Below are 17,919 nucleotides of genomic sequence, written 5' to 3'. Positions count from 1 at the left end.
CTAGCCCTGCCACCCCCAGCCTTCACTGACTATATATATGCTCTGCTGATTCCTTGTGTCAGGTCTGGAGACTATGTGTCTATAGGATGATTGGGCTCAGTTTACCAGCTTGAGTGCAAGTTACCCATGTGAAGAACAATGATTAATTTTCAGCAGTATGTCTGGATAACCAATTTAACTTGCACCCTGACTGCACGAGTGCTAGAGCTCTGAGACAGGATTGGAGGTGAATGCCCCTTTAGATGGCAACCTCCTTCTGTATTGGCTTAAGTCAGTCATTGTAACCACAAGGGTTAGCTGTATTAATTTTAGGTCATTTACTGCCCTGAAATATTGATTGTGACCTTGGCCTTAACTGTTTGGTGGACAGATGACAGATGTGATGTGTAGGCTGCGTTAGTGGGAAGTATACCATATATCTAGTGCTTCTTTATTTCATGGACTATTTGAGATGAACAGAAAGCTCTTAGACCTGTCCCAGTTGCCCCAGCCTTGTTTAAAATGTGTAAAACATTTGACTTCCTATAAGAGTATATTCAGCATGAGGGAGATTTCTCTGATAATAAACTTAGGTAAGAGATGGGAAAGGAGGAAGGTTTTAGCCTGTATTTTTGCTATGTTCTCTTGGGAAATTTTAAAGTATTCGTTTCTCTCATTAATGTTTAACAGCCTTCAAGTATTACTGTTGGACACCATTTTTGTCCATAAAAAGTCCTTTTTTCTCCTTATATTTAATTTTTGCTTATCAGCTAGTTCCTCCAGCCTTGAATCTTAGGATGTTTTTCTCCGCATTATCTTGTTTATTTGTAGCTTGCTTGTTCTAAGCTATCCACAAGTAAAATAAGCTAATGACATTTGAATTTTTTAAAATCTATAGATCATTCCTCACACACAAGGAAACTTACCAAGGTAGAGCTCATAGTTTGGTTGAGTAAAAGGGAAATGTTACAGTTTTTCCATGTAAACACATTACTCTAAATACCTTTGGTAATGCTGTGATGTTTAAATCTTTCTATCAGAGAAAGAGATTTGGAGCTGAAAATATACTTAAACAAGAAAACACCATAAATAAATAATATGTTTTGTAAATCTTTCTGGAAGAGTGACTTTGTTAAAGCAAGATTCTGTCACTGGGGGGAGGGATAGGTGGAGGCCCAACTTACAGTCAGTCCTGAAGCAGTATGGGTATAATGGATGTACCTGCCTTCAAATGCTGAACGATTAGGAATAAAGATGTTGCCGGTAATTAGAGAAGGTACTATGGCTGGCCCACTGAATACTAAATGAATGGATTTACAAAAAAGTTAGTGTATATGCAGTATTTTCCGTGGTAATTTCCTCAGCTGAGGATGAGAAGAAAGAAATCCGGGTCTAGTAGCTAACTAACTGCTTTTGTCTTTTTCCGTAACAGTTTAGCAGTTGTATTCTTTTTTGACCTCCAGGTGGCAACCACGCCAAGCCTTGTGACTAGCAGTGCAGCTACTACCCTGACTGTCAATCCTGTGCTCCCTCTGACCAGTCCTGCTGTAACTAGTCTGTCAGTCACAGGTAAGGTGCATGCCATGACCGTTTCTTCACAATTCACTTGTTCTTAGTTGTCAAATAAATTACTATGTCAAAGAAGTAATTGAGATTTTATGAAGGTAAAGATTTTGTTGGATTTATAATGTCCTTTCTTATAGTTTGTTATTCAGGAGAAGTTTACAACTCTCTGGGTTCTATTGCCCAAGTTTCATATAAAATAGGTTTTTGATTTTGCTTTATTGCTGTGCATAATGTGAAGATGTCTCAGATGCTCATAATCTGCTTTGCTGCAATTGGAAAACAGGAAAGAAAAATGTTTTTATAACAGATAAAGAATCTTTGAGATACTGTACATTTGGCTTTTGTATGTTGGTTCCAAGTGTTCCTCTTCTCTCAATTCTAAAAAAAGACTCCTGGGCCAATTTCCCTTGTCCCCACATTAACCTCTGCCATTTTCCCCTTAATGTTCTTCAGAAAGTCTTTCTTTATCTCAGTACTGGTCACTTGAGTATCCCAGGACATTCTTGTCATTGCTCCTTGTTACTCCACTATGAAACCTCAGTCTTTGTGACCATTTGGTTGACTTTCCTGGGGATAAAATCAAAGGTGATAGCAAAGTGAAAGATGTAACCTTCCATTGCTAGCTTCTAGAGCTCCTCAGCCTCCTCTTGAAGTGTCATTTCATGGTCATGAGAGCCAAGCTCAGCAGTCCTTCTCATTTGGACTCAGGGTGCTTCTTGGCCCTACAGAAATGTGCATTTGTCTCCTTTTCAGTTGGACGTACAGGTTCAAGTGGGTAGTGGTTTCAACTCAGTTATATCTGGTTTTTGTACTGATCTAACCAGACTCAATCTTCTAGGCACAACAGAAACCAACTCCAACAACACAGCAACAGTGATTTCAACAGCACCTCCAGCTTCTTCAGCAGTGACATCACCCTCCATGAGTCCTTCCCCTTCTGCCTCAGCCTCCACTTCAGAGGCATCCAGTGCCAGTGAGACCAGCACAACACAGACAACCTCCGCTCCCTTGTCCTCCCCTCTTGGGACCAGCCAGGTGATGGTAACGGCATCAGGGTTGCAAACAGCGGCAGCAGCCGCGTTACAAGGAGCTGCACAGTTGCCTGCAAATGCAAGTCTCGCTGCTATGGCTGCTGCAGCAGGACTAAACCCAGGCTTGATGGCATCCTCACAGTTTGCAGCTGGGTAAGGATGAATTTTTCACATTTTTTCACACTTTAAGCAATTTTTTTTTTCACAATTTTTCACACTTTAAGCAAGTTAAGTGACAGGAGAGGCAAGGAGAATTCTTGGAATAATTTGCATGGGCTTTTATGTATTGCTGTTTTCTGGTAGCTCATTTGGCAGTTCTAGTGTTTTCTACCTGAAATTCTGAAGGTTTACTTATAGATAGTAGACTTTGCCATTCCTGTCAATGTACACAAATACTGTTTTCATTTTACAGATGTAAAAGCTGTGTTGCAGTAATGTTGCAGCAAAGCTCTTGACTAAAGAGCTGCAACTTAGCGATGAATCATAGAATCATCTATAGTGGAGAGCTAGCCTAGATCCGCTTCTCACCTCTGTATTCATTTCTCCATCGTGATCAAGAAGCTGTAAAAAATATATAAGATGTATCGGTGAAGTTTTAGTTTTAAAAAGTGTTGCTGTGAAAGATGACTCTTTGTTTCTTCATTTCATCTTGACTGACGTCATTTTTATCTGAATCTGGGGGGTGATGATAGCTCTCTAACAAGTTGCAGTATCCCCCAAATACCTTGCAATAATATTTTACAGCTACAATCAATACCACTCATGTAGTTCCAGTGCCCGTACTTCAGGCATATTGCTAACCACACAGGTGGAAGGCCACAACTACTCAAGACGTCATCAAGGAAGAACTAAAATAAAGACTGGAATTAGGCCTTAATCTTTGCGGCCCCCCCCCCCCCCCCCTTTTTTTTTAACTTGATGGTGTACTTCTTAACAATGGCCACTTTTTCTTAAAAGTAACACCTTGTCTTTGTTTCTTCCTCCATGATCTTGCTTCCTGCAGAGGTGCCTTACTCAGTCTCAATCCAGGGACATTAGGTGGTGCTCTCAGCCCAGCCCTGATGAGCAACAGTACACTGGCAACTATTCAAGGTCAGTAGTATTCTTTTTAATGCGTCTTCATCATACAACTTGTGATCTGAAATTTATTTTGTTATCCTCCCCGCATAGGCATAAAGACACACGTTTCCAGCAGGTTAGAGATTTGTGTTTTACAGCTCTTCTAATGTAAACTTGAGCAGAGTCATGCTGTTTTGAGGTCTGTAGGAGGGCAGTTCTGAGCAACACTTGATCCTGAATGCTTGTCCCCATATTTCTTTTAAACAAACAAATGGGGAAAAAAAATCCTACTTCCCTAAAGTCCTTACGTAGAACTTTAAATCCATAAATGCATATTCAGAAGAGTAAAGATTTGTTTCAGAAGTGCCATGCAGCCTAAAGTTTCCACTGACTTTAACAAGAGTTGTTCTTAGTTCATAGTTTGTCATCTGTAAAAACTAGATGGTGCAAGCACCTAAACAGCTAGCTAACCTCACGTATTCAAATATCTTATAAACTAGCTTAACAAATCTTATTTGAAGGGTACAAGAAAAAAAAAAAAAACATTTCATAAAGTGTCGCACTTAAATCTAGATCATAATGTAAGGCAGTGAACCCTGTAGCCTTGTGAGAGTGAGTTGTAACCATGGGTACAGCATATGTCAGCATTTAAAAAGTTATGCTCAAGGTTATGTGACCTTGCATTCGTCTTTTGATACCTGTCATTTCATGTGAACACACATCTCAACCCTTTCCAATACAGGTTACCTGAGCGTACAGGTTTTTGTTGGCAAAAAAACATAGACCAGTGTTCTGCTTAAAGAACTGAAGAAAAACATGATGGAATTAAGAGCAGATGACAGAAGCATCTTAGTATCTGCAAGGTCTCATCCCCTCTTCATAAAAAGTTGTTTGTTTGTTTGTTTAAAAAAATCAGGTACCTGTGATGACTGTCATTAGTGGTAGAGAGCACTCCCATCAGAGAAAGCAAATGCAGAGACCTGTTGCTTTTAGGCACATTTTGCATTATTGCTTACTACTAATGTTATCTCCTCCCTGCTTAATGTTCCCCTTTTTTTAGCTCTTGCATCTGGTGGCTCTCTTCCAATAACGTCACTGGATGCAACTGGAAACTTGGTGTTTGCCAATGCTGGAGGTACTCCTAACATCGTAACTGCCCCCCTGTTCCTGAACCCTCAGAACCTTTCTCTGCTCACCAGCAACCCGGTTAGCTTGGTCTCTGCAGCTGCAGCCTCCGCAGGGGCCTCTGGACCAGTCGCCAGCCTTCACGCCACCTCCACCTCAGCCGAGTCCATCCAGAACTCTCTCCTCACGGTGGCCTCTGCGAGTGGGGCCACGTCCACCACCACTACTGCCTCCAAGGCACAGTGAGCCGGGCTGACCTGTGCTGCCAGCAGCCTGCTTCACTGTGCGGTGGGATTGGCTGCCAGCGGGGTTTATAAACTGAAAAATGTGATGGGCATCCTCTCGCCGTGTTGCTGGGGACAAGGGAGAGAAGGAAAAAGATAAAAAAAAAACAAAAGCAAAACAGGAAGGATTTAAAGCTGGGACAGACATTTGCCTAATTTTATAATAAACACTGTCTTTTCAGGATCGCTTCATGGATCGGAGAACTTTCTAACCAAAAATGTAAAAAAAACAAAAAACAAAAAACAAAAAAACACAAAAAAATGAAAAAAAAAAAAAAAACACAAAAAAAGTGAAAGGACTACTTATCATTTCCAGCAGTCACAATGACAAGTTAAGGTGGGTTATCAACTCAAGCATAGGAAGGGGATTCCTTGTTTCTTTTTGGTCTAAATATCTTTCTTTTTTAATTATCATTTTATTGGTCTGTTGTACAGGCCATTATGTCATACAAGGTGTTTATAATCGTATCAATCGTGTTGGGGGTTCCTTTCTTAACTGGTACAATTTAGGCAGGCCTGTATTACTGGTGTATCTCTATTATTATTATGATTATTATTATTATTATTATTTTTATATATATAGTTTGGACGCGTTTGTCTTCTGCTCCTGGATTATTTTCAGTGAGCTCCCACACTGGGGGGGAGGGCGGGAGGGTGGAGAAGAAGAATGGAGCACAAATAGACTTTGTCCTAATCTTCTGGGAATGTTCTGAACGGTTTCCTCATCCTTGAATTTGTCTGATGGCTACTTAAAGGGGTCAGAAGAGTTAATTTCCATCACTTGTGCAGGCAGCTCAGCGTAGCTGTAGAGATCATGGTGTGCAAACTTCCAGGCTGGTCTATGCTTTTAAGCAGAGGTAGGAATTAGTTCTGAACTGCAGTTCTCCTTCTCTCAATTACTTAGACGAAATGGCCAAATTTTGCTCTTAGCTTCGTGTGCATGTTTCCTCTTTCCTTCAGAGAGTGGGATTTGACCTCCAGAGTCTAGATTGTGTGGCATACTGATGGCTCTTTTGTTCTGTTGAACTGATTTTGCTGTTAAGAACACACATTTAAAAATGTTGAGTTACTCAAGCTAATTGGCAGTATATAAAGCAGCATTTACAGTCCTAGATTTCTGACAGATGAATCGGTGCAGGATTTCAAAATGTCAGACTCTTGCTAAAAATAGCAGTATTCATCTCCATTTACTTCTAATGTTTTGAGTGTTGCATTTAGGAGAAATTTCTAGTAAAAAGTGCTTCTGCCTGCAAAACACAGCAGCAGAAACCGTCAGAACAGAAGCTGCCATCCTTGATGCCAACACAGTAGAGTTGCCTCTGGGGCTTTGCACATAACCTTGGTGATCTCGTGGAGTCTCTGAGCTGTGATGCTGCGAGCTACATCAACACGGCAATAAGCATCTCTGACCGGAGCGTCAGGACTTACCTGCCACCATAACTATCTTTTCGAGGTTGATTCTGCTCCGTGTAGCAAAGAGTATCTACATGGATGAGGAAGAATAATGAACTGTACAGAAGTTAGATCTGTATATTCTTAAATATACAATCTAGTATCTTAACCAAAACCAAATAATTTTAAAAGAGAAGACTGGATCACTGCAATGCAGTTCACTTTGAACTTTCCATTCCTGATGGATTTAAAGGTTTCTGCCATGTGTATAAAACTAAATTTCTTTTAGCTAGCAAGGTTATTAGAAGAGTCCCTTCCTCCCACCTGCTTTTCTGTTGTCACCAGAGTGTTCAAAAATGATGAGCTAATGCAGCTACGTTCATTTTGTTGATGATTCAGGGGGATCCTGGAGTTTCTCGTCCAAGATCCAGAAGGCAGCAACTTTAAACTCTACATATGCTTTGGTTTGTGACCTGAGCATTGTGGGATTTGTGTTTGCACTCAAGTGGCAGAATCCCTTATCTCTCCCCCCACCGCCGTGGTTTTGCTGTTCATCTCTAAATCTCCACCTTCCTGTTTTACTGAATATTTAAACCAATTATCCCCAAAAACTTCAGAACTAGTGAACTGCAAGCAGGGAAACTAACAAATGTCCGTCCACCGTTTCTAATGTGTTTTTGATTTTTTTATGTTTTATTTTTTTAAAACTAAGCTTGAACCAAAGTCAATTTCTAGCAAGCTGCTGTACTAATGGACTAGTTTGTATAAGTGCAGTTCAGATGCAGAGAGGCGATAGATGCTACTGACAATTTCTTTTTCATTTGTCTTTTGTTTTTATTAATTTTATATAAAAGTTGCTGCTTGTTTTTAATCTTTTTTTTTTTTTTTTTGGTTGGTAATTTGTATTATCCTTGGGGCAGACTCTTAACTTGATTTTAATTTGTTTTCATTTGTTTGATGTGTAAATAGAATGGCAATGTCAGGGGTTTGTTAATCCAACAGGTCCCACCCTCATCCCACCAGTATGGATAAATCTAAATATTTTTGATGTGTCTGATGTCTTTATGACTTCAGGCTGCACAGAAGACTTTTAGGGCTATGAATAATACTGCATAAATGTAAATTTCCCACAGTAATAGCTTCAGAGCAGAAAAAGGTATAGCTGGGTGAACTTCAGGGAGGTAGGGAAGAAGTGGAAGAGGAGATGCTGGTACCCAATATATTGGTCTGGAGGCCGTAGCGTGGGCTAGTTTCTACCAAAGGAATGCAAGTCCCATGGGGCTTGAGTTTAGTGAAGTAAGAGGATGGGGAAGACTGCAGCTATAGACGTTCATTCCTGAGTCTGAAAGTTCCCACTTACTTTCACACCTGTGCAAAAATAGGATTTATCAGGAAGATTTTTTTGTTAAAGAGAGATACTGTCGGTCTTTTCTCCGATGTATCTTCTATTCCCTAGTGATTTTGTGGCAGGGTGGGGGCATGGCCCTTGCATATATCTAGGAAACTCAAAGAAGGGTGGGCCTTAATCAGCATAAAATCCTCTCTCCACAGTTCAGAGAGACTGTGCCATTAGCTGTCTGAATGAGTTTTCATGTCCCATTCTTGCTGGTTTGTGGTTGGGAGAGGGTCTTGTTGAGTACATATCTGGAACACTAATGCAGCTTGGATGGATTATTTATTATAAAAATCTGCTTTTTTTTCCTGACTACCTTTGCATTGGTCACATGGCTTTGGTGTGAGCACCTTAATATACCCCCTTGCCCTCCTCCTCTCCACCCCGTCACCCTCTCTGGGGCCCAGATTCCAGGGAATTTCTTAGCAAGTCTTTTTCTGAGAGAAACTGGAAACTCAGAATAGCCACATATCCAGAAAGGGCTTGATTTTGCTCGCGGAAGCTGGCGTACTACCCAAACAGCACATATCCCCTGGCATCAGTCACCTGCGTGCTTTGGTTAAACCCCAGTGTGCTCTGGTACATGTTCCTAAAACATCCCAGTGACTGACTTTTGATCCTGGAGCCCACTTCTCATCCCTAGCAGTGTTTTGTCTCACGGGTGCTGGCAACCTCCAGTCTTTGTGTGAAAGACAGAAATCAGGTGTACGTCTCTGGTAAGGGCAGAACGCATACGCAACTTCAGAGCGTGAAAGGAACACGAATGAGATCAAGTACTAGAATTAAAGCTTCTTTTTAAAATTATAATCATGCTAACAGCAGAAATTGATGCATCTGAAAAGAGATTGTGACAGTTGTGTACAGACCTAGTAAATAGGATCTTTGTCTGAGTTTACCAGTGTTTAAAATGGAGAATTATTGTCCCAGCAGACAGTTCGGGAATGAGTCCAGGACTTGTATTGTTGCAAAGCGGCTGATAGGCACAGGGCATACATTTTGCAAACAGAATCGTTTTTTTGCTCCAATGAGGCAAAGTCACGTCTCTGATCCCAGTATCAGTGGGTTCGTATATTGAACAGAAGTGGTTTTCTATTACGTGGTCACAGTCTTAAATTCTTACCTTTGCTAGGGGAAGATTTTCTCTGAGAACGTTAGTTTCTAGGGCAGTTTTTTAGCTGCATGCAGGTACCTTTGCTCCTGTATTGACTTGTCAGCCAGGATCAGAAGAAATTTCGGAGTGTTAGAAAAGGCTAGTAGCATCTCTCTTTCTGAGCTCCATGTGTCTGTGTTTACAGGTGGGAGAGTTATTTTTCATATTTGCAATGCCAAAGGATACATGCAGGAAGAGAGGGTGAAAAACTCTCATTTATAGCCAAGGACAGCTAGCTCAAAAAGCGAGAGATTTACAGAGCCACAAATACCCTGGAGGTCTAGAAGAAAAAAAAGGCAACGGCTTTGGGGTGAGGTGTTGTGGGCTGGTGATGAACTTTTTTCTGTTAGGAAAATTTATTCCAGTTTGTCTTCAGCACAGTTGAACTCCTCAGAAGCTGCCCTCTGTAGTCTCTGTAGAATGATTGGTGAACAGATCATTAAAAGTACGCAGAGATACTGCTGCTTACAAGAGTCATAATTGTCTAAATCTCCTTAAGAGGATTTCTTTTGTTTCTGAGCTATTAATATGTATTTGTCTGGGTAGATTTTAATTTTACCATGTAGCTTTGAAGTGGTGTTTATGTGCATGCACTCCAAAAAATTGCTGGGAGGATAGCATGCTTGTTACATGCAGAAGCACCTGCTTTTTAAGAGATTTTTATTTTGTCCAGCCAGTTGGCTCGTGTCACTTCAACTCGCTGTTTAGCATTTCTTTGGGTAACTTGTGATGACTCATTGTTGCAGCACGACTTCTTCAGATCCTCTGCTTCAGTAAATAGTTGTCAAAAATACAAGTTAAATTGGATTGAAAAAAGTAATTTTGCCAAGAATGAGAAATCTGTGCTCTGATGAACCTTCAAGGAGAACATACTTGAGAGTTAGTTGGATCTCCATGTAGGAGTGTGCTGCTGCTGCTGTGCTATTGCTCAGCGGTTGTCTGAGTGCTACTGTGGTTTGCCGTGCAAGGGAAAACTAAAATGCCAGAACATTAGGAGGAAGACATTCTGATGGCTTGCATTATGGACCTTTTAGAACATCAGCAGCTTCAAGTTTGCATTTTATCTTGAAATGAACAGGCTGACAAGGATTTTCAGCAAAAACAATGTAGATCCTGAAGTGTTTGCAGCTACGGTTTGTGATTTGTTGCACCTTTTAGGGTTAATAAGGAGGATGCCAACGCTGAGCAACGTAGCTATCTGCTGGTCTTAACACACAACAGCATGTGTTCTTGCATAGTGTGATAGCTTTTCATTTGGTCAAGAGCAATCACTTGCCTTTGTTTTACTCCTTAATTTAATTTTAATTCCGTAGTGAGCAGTAGATGTAGACAAAAAAATGAATACATCTGATCTTCTAAAAATCTTTTAGGAAAATCAATTTCTTTAAAAACAAACAGAAGCAAAAAAGCAAAAAAAATAAACACTTATGCTCAGGGGGCAGTAAGAGAATGGCTGTTACTGAAACACATTGGAGAAAATTCTCCATGTGCATCCATTGCAACAATTTATTTTAAAGATTTTATGCTTTTTTAACTTCTCTTACAACTACATCCTGATGTTTTAGTTTGTTCTAATGTCACCTCTGTAAGCCTTGCAGTACGCTTTGGCTCATCACACATTTCTCCAGCTGTTACTGAAGGAGACAGCAGTGTTAATTCCTTAACTCTGTGCATGTTCCTATGGAGAAGCTTTCTTTACACAGAAGTTCTCTCTTTCTTTGGTATAAATGGAGCACAGTATCTGTTGCAGTTGCAAGCATACCATAGATACTCAACCAAAGCATCTGATTTACCTTAAATACCAATTGATACCTTAGATAAAATTTTACTTTATGATATTCTTAGAGAGACGAGCAGCTTCTCGTGGCCATTAGGTTGTCTTGGGCCAGACAAAATGGTCTGTCTGGCCCAAATGTTCAACAATACTTGGTTTTAAACCAGAAGTTTAAAACGTAGGTCAATGTCTTGCCAGGTTAGCTGTATAAAAGGTCACTGTTCTTATCCTGCCTGAAACGGTTACATGATGTTTATCCACAGGGCATGGGTACACCTGTTGGATTCAGATCTGAATATTGGCTAGGGTGAAGTGTTACCAAAGGAGCAAGCTAACCTGCTGCTCCCCACTGGACTTATGGTTGCCAATCCTCACATGGCCAACTCAGAATATTTTGTATTTTTGTAACAATACCTCTTCTTACTCCTCCCTCCCTTTCCAAAATACTATAGCAATACAGGATTCAAGATAGATAGTTGCAGAGGTCCTGCTCTTTTCAGTCGTTCATTCCAACTCCTGTTGCTGCTCGTGAACTTTTCTCTCTCCAGCAGGGAGACCGCTAGAACAGATTTTTGACAGGGACTTTGTCATAAAGGGTGCTGCAGCCCATGCCTCTGGGTTTTGTTTTTTATGAGAGTGGAGATTTTGCAGAGATGTCAAGGGACTGCAGAATCATATGCTCTGTAAAGCGACGCAGAGCTGGTAGTGGACTCGTGGCTTGCAGTTCCTTAAAATGCTCCTATCTTCCGCTACACGTTCCAAGCAGTACGGGGCTCCCTGCGTGCCAGCAAAAGTCCTTCCAGTGCGTTTGGAACGACGAAAAGAGGAGATTCCTGTACTTACATATCTTTGCAGACAAACTACTGCATGGGACAGTGCTTGGTCTTCTTTCGGCATACGTATCTTCATCAAGCCTTCGCTGTCCCGCTTCTCCTAGCAGGCTCTGAGCGGGTATCTGCTCACAGCTGTTGCCCCCTGGGATACTGTTAGCAGCGTGTTAGGACGATTGCACTGGACTTAGAAATAGTTTTACCGTAGCAGAAGGGAAGAGACACCTTTTAGTGGAGTAGACATATGGTCAGGACGTATCAGGTACTTCTTTTAATACCAAATTCCCAGAAACGGAGCAACCTCTGGGGCTGCTTTCCGTTCGGTCTGCGCTGCTAAGAACCGTCCTGCGTTGGAAAAATCTGGGCCCCCTCCCGTCCCCCCCTTCCCTCCTCGTTCCTCCCCCGTCTGTCCTCTGTGGAAGGTAGCACCATACAGCTCTGAGAACAATACGCGTGGGTAGCAGCTGGCTTCTGGCACCTTCATAAAATACCTCAGCATAGCTTAGCATTGTCGCAGAACTGGTTTTAAACTGAAAAATCAGAAGAGAAAAGCAAACTTTATAAATAGTGGAGATAATTTTAGCTGTAGAGTTTAGTTGAACTGATGTTTATTATGATTGATAAACATGATTATGCTGTATGTATTTGAGATCCTGTTTATAGGTTACAACTTTATAGGGTCGGGTGGGTGCGGGTGGATGTCGGGGCAGAGCGGGGGGTTGACTGTGTTAGAAGGAAAATGTTTGCTCATGAATTTTTTTCCTTGTATCTGTCTTGCCAAAGGAAACATTTTGTCGCTCCTGGGTTTGGGATTGTTGTTTGGTTGGTTTATCTGTGGTCTAATCTGCAGCACGGCACGTGGTGGCATGCAGGTTACTGGTTGGGTTGCTGTTCAGGGTCCTTTCGAGTGTGCGCACACTTCCCTCCCTCTTGGCCTTCCCTTACCCTTCGCTGGGATCTGAAGATTAGGCAATGTGTGTTCGGGAGGCTCGGGGGAAAGAAGATGGCTGTACTGGGTTAGACCCGACCCAGGTGTAAATCCGTTTCAGTTAGTTGAGTTGCACCAGAGCTGAATTTGGGTCCATTGTGTTTAACTCCAGGGAGGGCGAAGAATGGTTGTCGCATCTGAATCTATCTGGGAGAGCAAAAGTGAAACAGGTTCCTTTTATCCCCCGTGTCTTGTTACTGAATGTAGGGCTTGTAGTGCTTGAGAATAGGTGGAAAACTTTTTAAACACTTCCTTTTCTAATAGCAATGCTAATCCTGTCTAGACCAAAAACTATGAAAGAAAAACCAAACTGAGAAGTGAAAGCTAACCTACTCCTGACACCTGGCTGGCGTGCCTGAACGGGTTGAAATACTGTGAGACTGTTGTGGGAGAGGAGCTCTGAGGGTTGTTTGGAGAGGGAGTGGGTCGTTCTCCCGGCGTGTCTTGGTGCTGCGGTGGGAGCAGCGGAAGAGCGAGTGATGCTGCCTCGGCAGGGCTTTGTGGCCCCACCGCCCGGACTCCAAGGCTCCCTTCTCGTTTCCCTTCAAGGCTTATGGCACGGCAGAGAGGAGGGTGCGTGTCTGTGCGTGTGTGTGTGCAAGAGCGTGTGTGTGCCAGCGTGCGTGCCCCTGTGTGGCGATGCAGAGAGGCGCTCGACTCCGCTGGGGCGGGAGAATTCCCAGTGGCCTCGTAGGGAACCAAAGGCACTGATAACGTTGTCAGCTCTGCTGTTTTCAGAGCGGGTAAGAGGAAAAGCTGGGTGGTTTGTTGTTTTGTTTTGTTTTGTTTCGTTTTTTGAGCTTTGGGTCAGTGTCCCTTTCTGTAAGGACCTCATCTCTTGTGGGTACTCCCACCTTTTCTGCATAGAGTTGCTTTGGCTCTGTGAAGACAAACTGCGTGTGGGGCTTGCCCAGTGCTGCAGGTCTTAGGCTGATGTTGGGATACAGTCAGGGAAAACTGTTTCTTTCCTTCGTGTGTGGAAGCAGTGTAGTCCGAGGTCAGAGTCTGTTCAACAGCTTTTGCAAAGGGTCCTCCCCTTAACGGGGAGGGCCTCGAAGACTCCTTTCTTTGCTCCCCAAAGTAGCCTTGTACATGTTCATGTATCGTGCTATTGGGCTGAGTTGTTTTATCAGTGAACTTGGTGAGCTCTTGTGAAGAAAGGGAGGGAGGAAGGGGGAGAGGCGGATTGTCCAGCTACTCTTCCTCCGGACACCAATCGGGTTGCAGAACTTCACTGAAAGCTTTACTAATAGAATTGTTGTTCTGACATTATGTAAAAGTGGTATTAATATTGTGTGACTTTTCAAAGAGCTAGTTAGATTTATAGATAGGTAATAGAGATATTGAAGAAATGACTTCTCAAAGAAAAGAGCACTTGGAACAAAAGAAGTGGAAAACAAGGTGTGCTTTAAGGAAAACAAATCTGAGGAAGGAAATGAAACAGCTTGTGGGAGGCGAGGGAAGATGAGACCCTTTGGCGTTCTGGGGGCTCAGCCCCAGAACTGGAACATCCCCCCTCTGCCTTATCTTATCTCTCTACCAAACAGGACATTGTCAAGTAGCTCAGACCAAAATATGCTGATCTGTCTTAAAACTGTTCCAGTCTGCTGGTGGGTATCTTCCTGCAGACCTTTACATAAAATCATGAAATACTTGACTTATCAAGGTAGCTTCCCCTTTCCTCCCAAAATTCTCTCATCTGTGGTAGGCCCCACTTCAGGATTCATATTGCCTTTGCTGAATTTCGTAGCAGCAGCTACTTAAGCCCTATTCTCTGAATGTGATAACGTTGAGTGCGGATGAAGCTGGCATGTTGTGGTGCTATAGAAATCTAAAATTATCGAGCAGTAGGAATCCGAAGACGTTGGAAACTGCGTGTGCCAAGGGGCAAGCGGTGGTGATCCCACAGTCCCCTTGAGAAATAATCAAGGATGAGAGCACCAATGACAGTGTCCTGAGAACAAGGCAGTTGAGACAAAACCTTGAGTTCTTCCCCCATTCACTCTCCACGTGTCGGCCTCAGTGATCCTGGTGCTGCCTGCACCAAGCGAGTCCAAGGGAGCAACGCTGCAAGGAAGAGGCGGCGTTGGGCTCCGCTTCCCGTGAATTCACGGGGAGCTGGACCGGGCCTTCCTTCAAAACAGGGAAGGGAAGGAAGGGATGGCTGCAGAGCTGCCCACGGGGGCTTTGAAAGGGGCTGGGGCCGCGCTGGCCCCCGCCTCGTGTGCCAGTGGCCGTGGGGAGCACCCACGTGGTAGCTTCTTCGTCCCCGCCAGCGCCGTTGTTCCATTTCCTTCCTCTGTGGTAGTGTCTAAGGCTAGGTGTGAGTAGGTGTGGGGTGTTTATCCGCCACAGGTACAGGAGCTGTCGTATACCTCATTTCTAACTCGTAACCGAGTAACTTGCTTTAACTTTCTCCAAACCCTACAGAGTTGCCAAGTCTGCCCGCCCTCCTCTGACGAACACTGAACTCTGGCCTATAGCACCCCGTGACCTGCAGCCCGGGGAGCGACCCCCTTACGCCTCTGAATGTCGCTGCTTAAAAGCTACTGCAAAGTGAGGGCAAATTGCAATCGTATCTTATTTCCTTTGGTTACAAGGGGTCCTCTTGATCAGTCTGTGAATATCCACCCCCCTCCCCAGCCCGCGGGACAGGGCCGCGCCGCCCTTCCCCACCCTGCGGGCGGCCCCCCAGCCCCCCGCTGCAGACACGCTACTCGCTTTCCGACACGACCAAAAAAACCCCGAACCCAAGAAAAGTCTCCAAATATTTAATTTTCTTCTTTATTATTTGACAATCCTGTATCCCTTCCCCGCTGCCCAGCCTGGCCAGAAGCTGCCTCCTGAACCCGTTCCATCTTTATTTGAATGTAGTTCCCCTGCCCCCTGGGAGAGAGAAGCTTTGTCAGGTCACGGTGGCTGCTATAAGTCGGGAGGGGGCGGTTTCTTTGTTTTGTTTTGTTCTTTTAAAATTTCCAGCCAAAACCAAAGATTTCCTAATGATTGTATAAACTCAAAACAAACAAACAAACCAAAGACAAAGGGCGTCTTCAGCACCAAGCCCACCTGCGAGGCCGGTCGCTGGGGGGCACCTCCCGAGGCCTCGCTGGGAGGGGGCTTCGCAGGTGGGTTGAGGAGCTGAAGGCTTGGGTGCAGGATTGGCTGCTCTGCTGGGTGCTTTAACCCTCTGGGGGCTGGGTGACGTTGATTAATACACGCTGAGGTGCACTTCTGAGCTTCCCCCCTCCCCCCGTCACTGCTTGGAAGAGGCTGTCCTGTTGTGAGAAATCCCTGAAAGAAGAAGAAGAAGCTTTTCGTTTTCTCCTCTAGCTCCTTTTTTCTAGATTTCTTTTATTTTTGCAGCACCACTGTGCAACTATGCATTGTATTTCTCAACCTTTTATGCTAGGTAGATGCCTGTGACTTTTTAACTTTTTGGGGGGGGTTGCAAATGGAGGAACTTTTTACATGGATCTTTTTAATCTCAGTTGATTGGGGGGTGTTTGGTTCTAGGGTCATACAAGCTCTATCCCAAAGCAAAATCCAAATGTTAATATTATTAGCCTGATGCAGATACCAAAGATAATTTCTTTCCTGCAGAACCTTAGACTTGTGTATTAAGTACGATTACCCAGCACTTGCATTAGTCTAACCTCAGTAATTCCAAAGCTTAGATGTATATTTTGGTATATTTCTGGGATATTAAAAAATTGTCGTTTAAATTCTTGTTTGTTTCAGTGTAATGCTCTTAAAGTCATAGCATGGAGATAACTGAACTTGTCCTATTCTTAGTAGTTTGAAATAATAGTATTTTTGTATGTTTTGGGTGTGTCTATGTATGTATTAACATAACAGTTTTCACTGCCTAGGTGTTCATAAATAATAAAAGAAAAAACTAAGGGTTTTTAAACTGTACATAATATTCCATGAAGAATTTCCACCAGACCGCCAATTCGGATTGCATTTTCACTGACGGCCGCTCCCAACTGGGATTCTTTCTTTCTTTTTAAAGAGACAGCATATTCTGTTAATTATTTTCCCATGGACCTGAGGTTCTTTCTCAGAGCAAAGGGTTCTTCAGTGTTTTTAAGGGATGGGCCAAAAAGCAAATAGCTTAAATTTTGTTTTTTAAAAAAATATTTAACGCGTTAGTTTAAAAACTAACCCTCTCGGGAAGTCGAATCGGGAGTCGAAGAACGAGCCCTCTCCTCTAAACCTGGCAGTAGTTTTCAGAGAGATGATTTGAGAATGACTGTGGCGTCTGGGCAGTCCCTTGTCGCTTCTTTTCGAACTGAGACCTTTTCAGTCTTACTTGTGTAACTACTCTGCAACCGCCTGCTTACTCTGGCTTGGAGTTTTTTCTCTTGCCCTTCCTCTTGTACTGCGTTTGTACCTTCAGGTCAGCAGAACACTTGAAATTGAGGGCCATGTGGGAGCACCCGTACCCAAACGCAACCCAAGCTTTTCTTGAGACTGAAATGTGAGAGTCCCGCACATTTCAAAACCTTGCTGATCACACTAGGGGTGAGGAGGAAGGTGAAATGCTGTCTCTTTAAAGATGTCCTTTATTATTATTATTATTATTATTATTTTCCCGGTGGTTGCCTGCAGGTAGCTGTAGGCGTTGAGAGATTGTGTAGATTACAGTAAATCAGAATGAAAAGGTAGATTTTGTGTAGATGCATTTGTCTGCTGTAATTTTTTATATATATTAAACTTACTGTAATTGTACAGTTCATTTCTGTTGTAAACATCATTAAACCATTTTCCAAGTGTTTTAACATGTATGCACTTGTTTGTGTTTTTTAAATGTGTCGGGGAAGGCTAGTTCCCCTTCCCTGGTGCACCAGACTGGGCCAGGAGGTTGTTCTTTCATGCGCTCTGTCTTGTCAAAAGGTAGGTGAGTCCAGGTTTTTTGCACTCCGCTTGAAGCTGTTTTCTACTTCTGTATTACGAGTTCTCTCCTAAAAGAAAAACAGCTTCAGTTGCTTCCTGAACGCAAAGAGAAGACTCAGCTGACACCTGCGGTGAGTGTCCCCAAAACAAGTGCTGGATGTGTTTTGAGATCAAGATCCATTTAAAAGAGCATAAAGGTGGTGGTGGTGGTTTGCGTTTGTGTTTGTTTTTGTTTTGTTTTTCCTAAGAATTTCTTCCCCTATGATGAGTGGTTGGCATTGTATGACTGTTGAAACTCTCGGCTTCTACATCTTGCAAATATGGTAACAGGAGTTTAAAAAAAAAAAGAAAGAAAAAGACATTTTCAGTACTCATTGTTCTTGCATCAAGAACAAGAGTGCTTTGCAGTAGCGAATTTACCATAGTTTACCAGCTCAGTTGTCTTAGATTTT

The 17,919-nt window shown here is 42.9% G+C and overlaps 1 protein-coding gene across 10 annotated transcripts in view; it reads left to right on the top strand.

The window, feature by feature from the left end:
• POU2F1 (POU class 2 homeobox 1) overlaps nt 1-17,352 on the top strand; it is a 117,132-nt gene extending 99,780 nt beyond the window's left edge. For all 10 annotated transcript variants that reach the window (XM_035315255.1, XM_035315254.1, XM_035315249.1 and 7 more), the window contains 4 exons: nt 1,443-1,548; nt 2,384-2,729; nt 3,580-3,668; nt 4,696-17,352. In XM_035315255.1, coding sequence (XP_035171146.1) covers nt 1,443-1,548; nt 2,384-2,729; nt 3,580-3,668; nt 4,696-5,006 — 852 coding nt within the window. In that variant the 3' untranslated portion in view covers nt 5,007-17,352. The remainder of the gene's footprint in view (nt 1-1,442; nt 1,549-2,383; nt 2,730-3,579; nt 3,669-4,695) is intronic.
• Nucleotides 17,353-17,919: the final 567 nt, after the last annotated feature.

Source organism: Oxyura jamaicensis, chromosome 1 (genome assembly GCF_011077185.1).
Source record: "Oxyura jamaicensis isolate SHBP4307 breed ruddy duck chromosome 1, BPBGC_Ojam_1.0, whole genome shotgun sequence".
Taxonomy (NCBI): domain Eukaryota; kingdom Metazoa; phylum Chordata; class Aves; order Anseriformes; family Anatidae; genus Oxyura; species Oxyura jamaicensis.
Note: the sequence above shows the minus strand (reverse complement) of the source record. Positions and strands in the feature narration are given on the sequence as shown.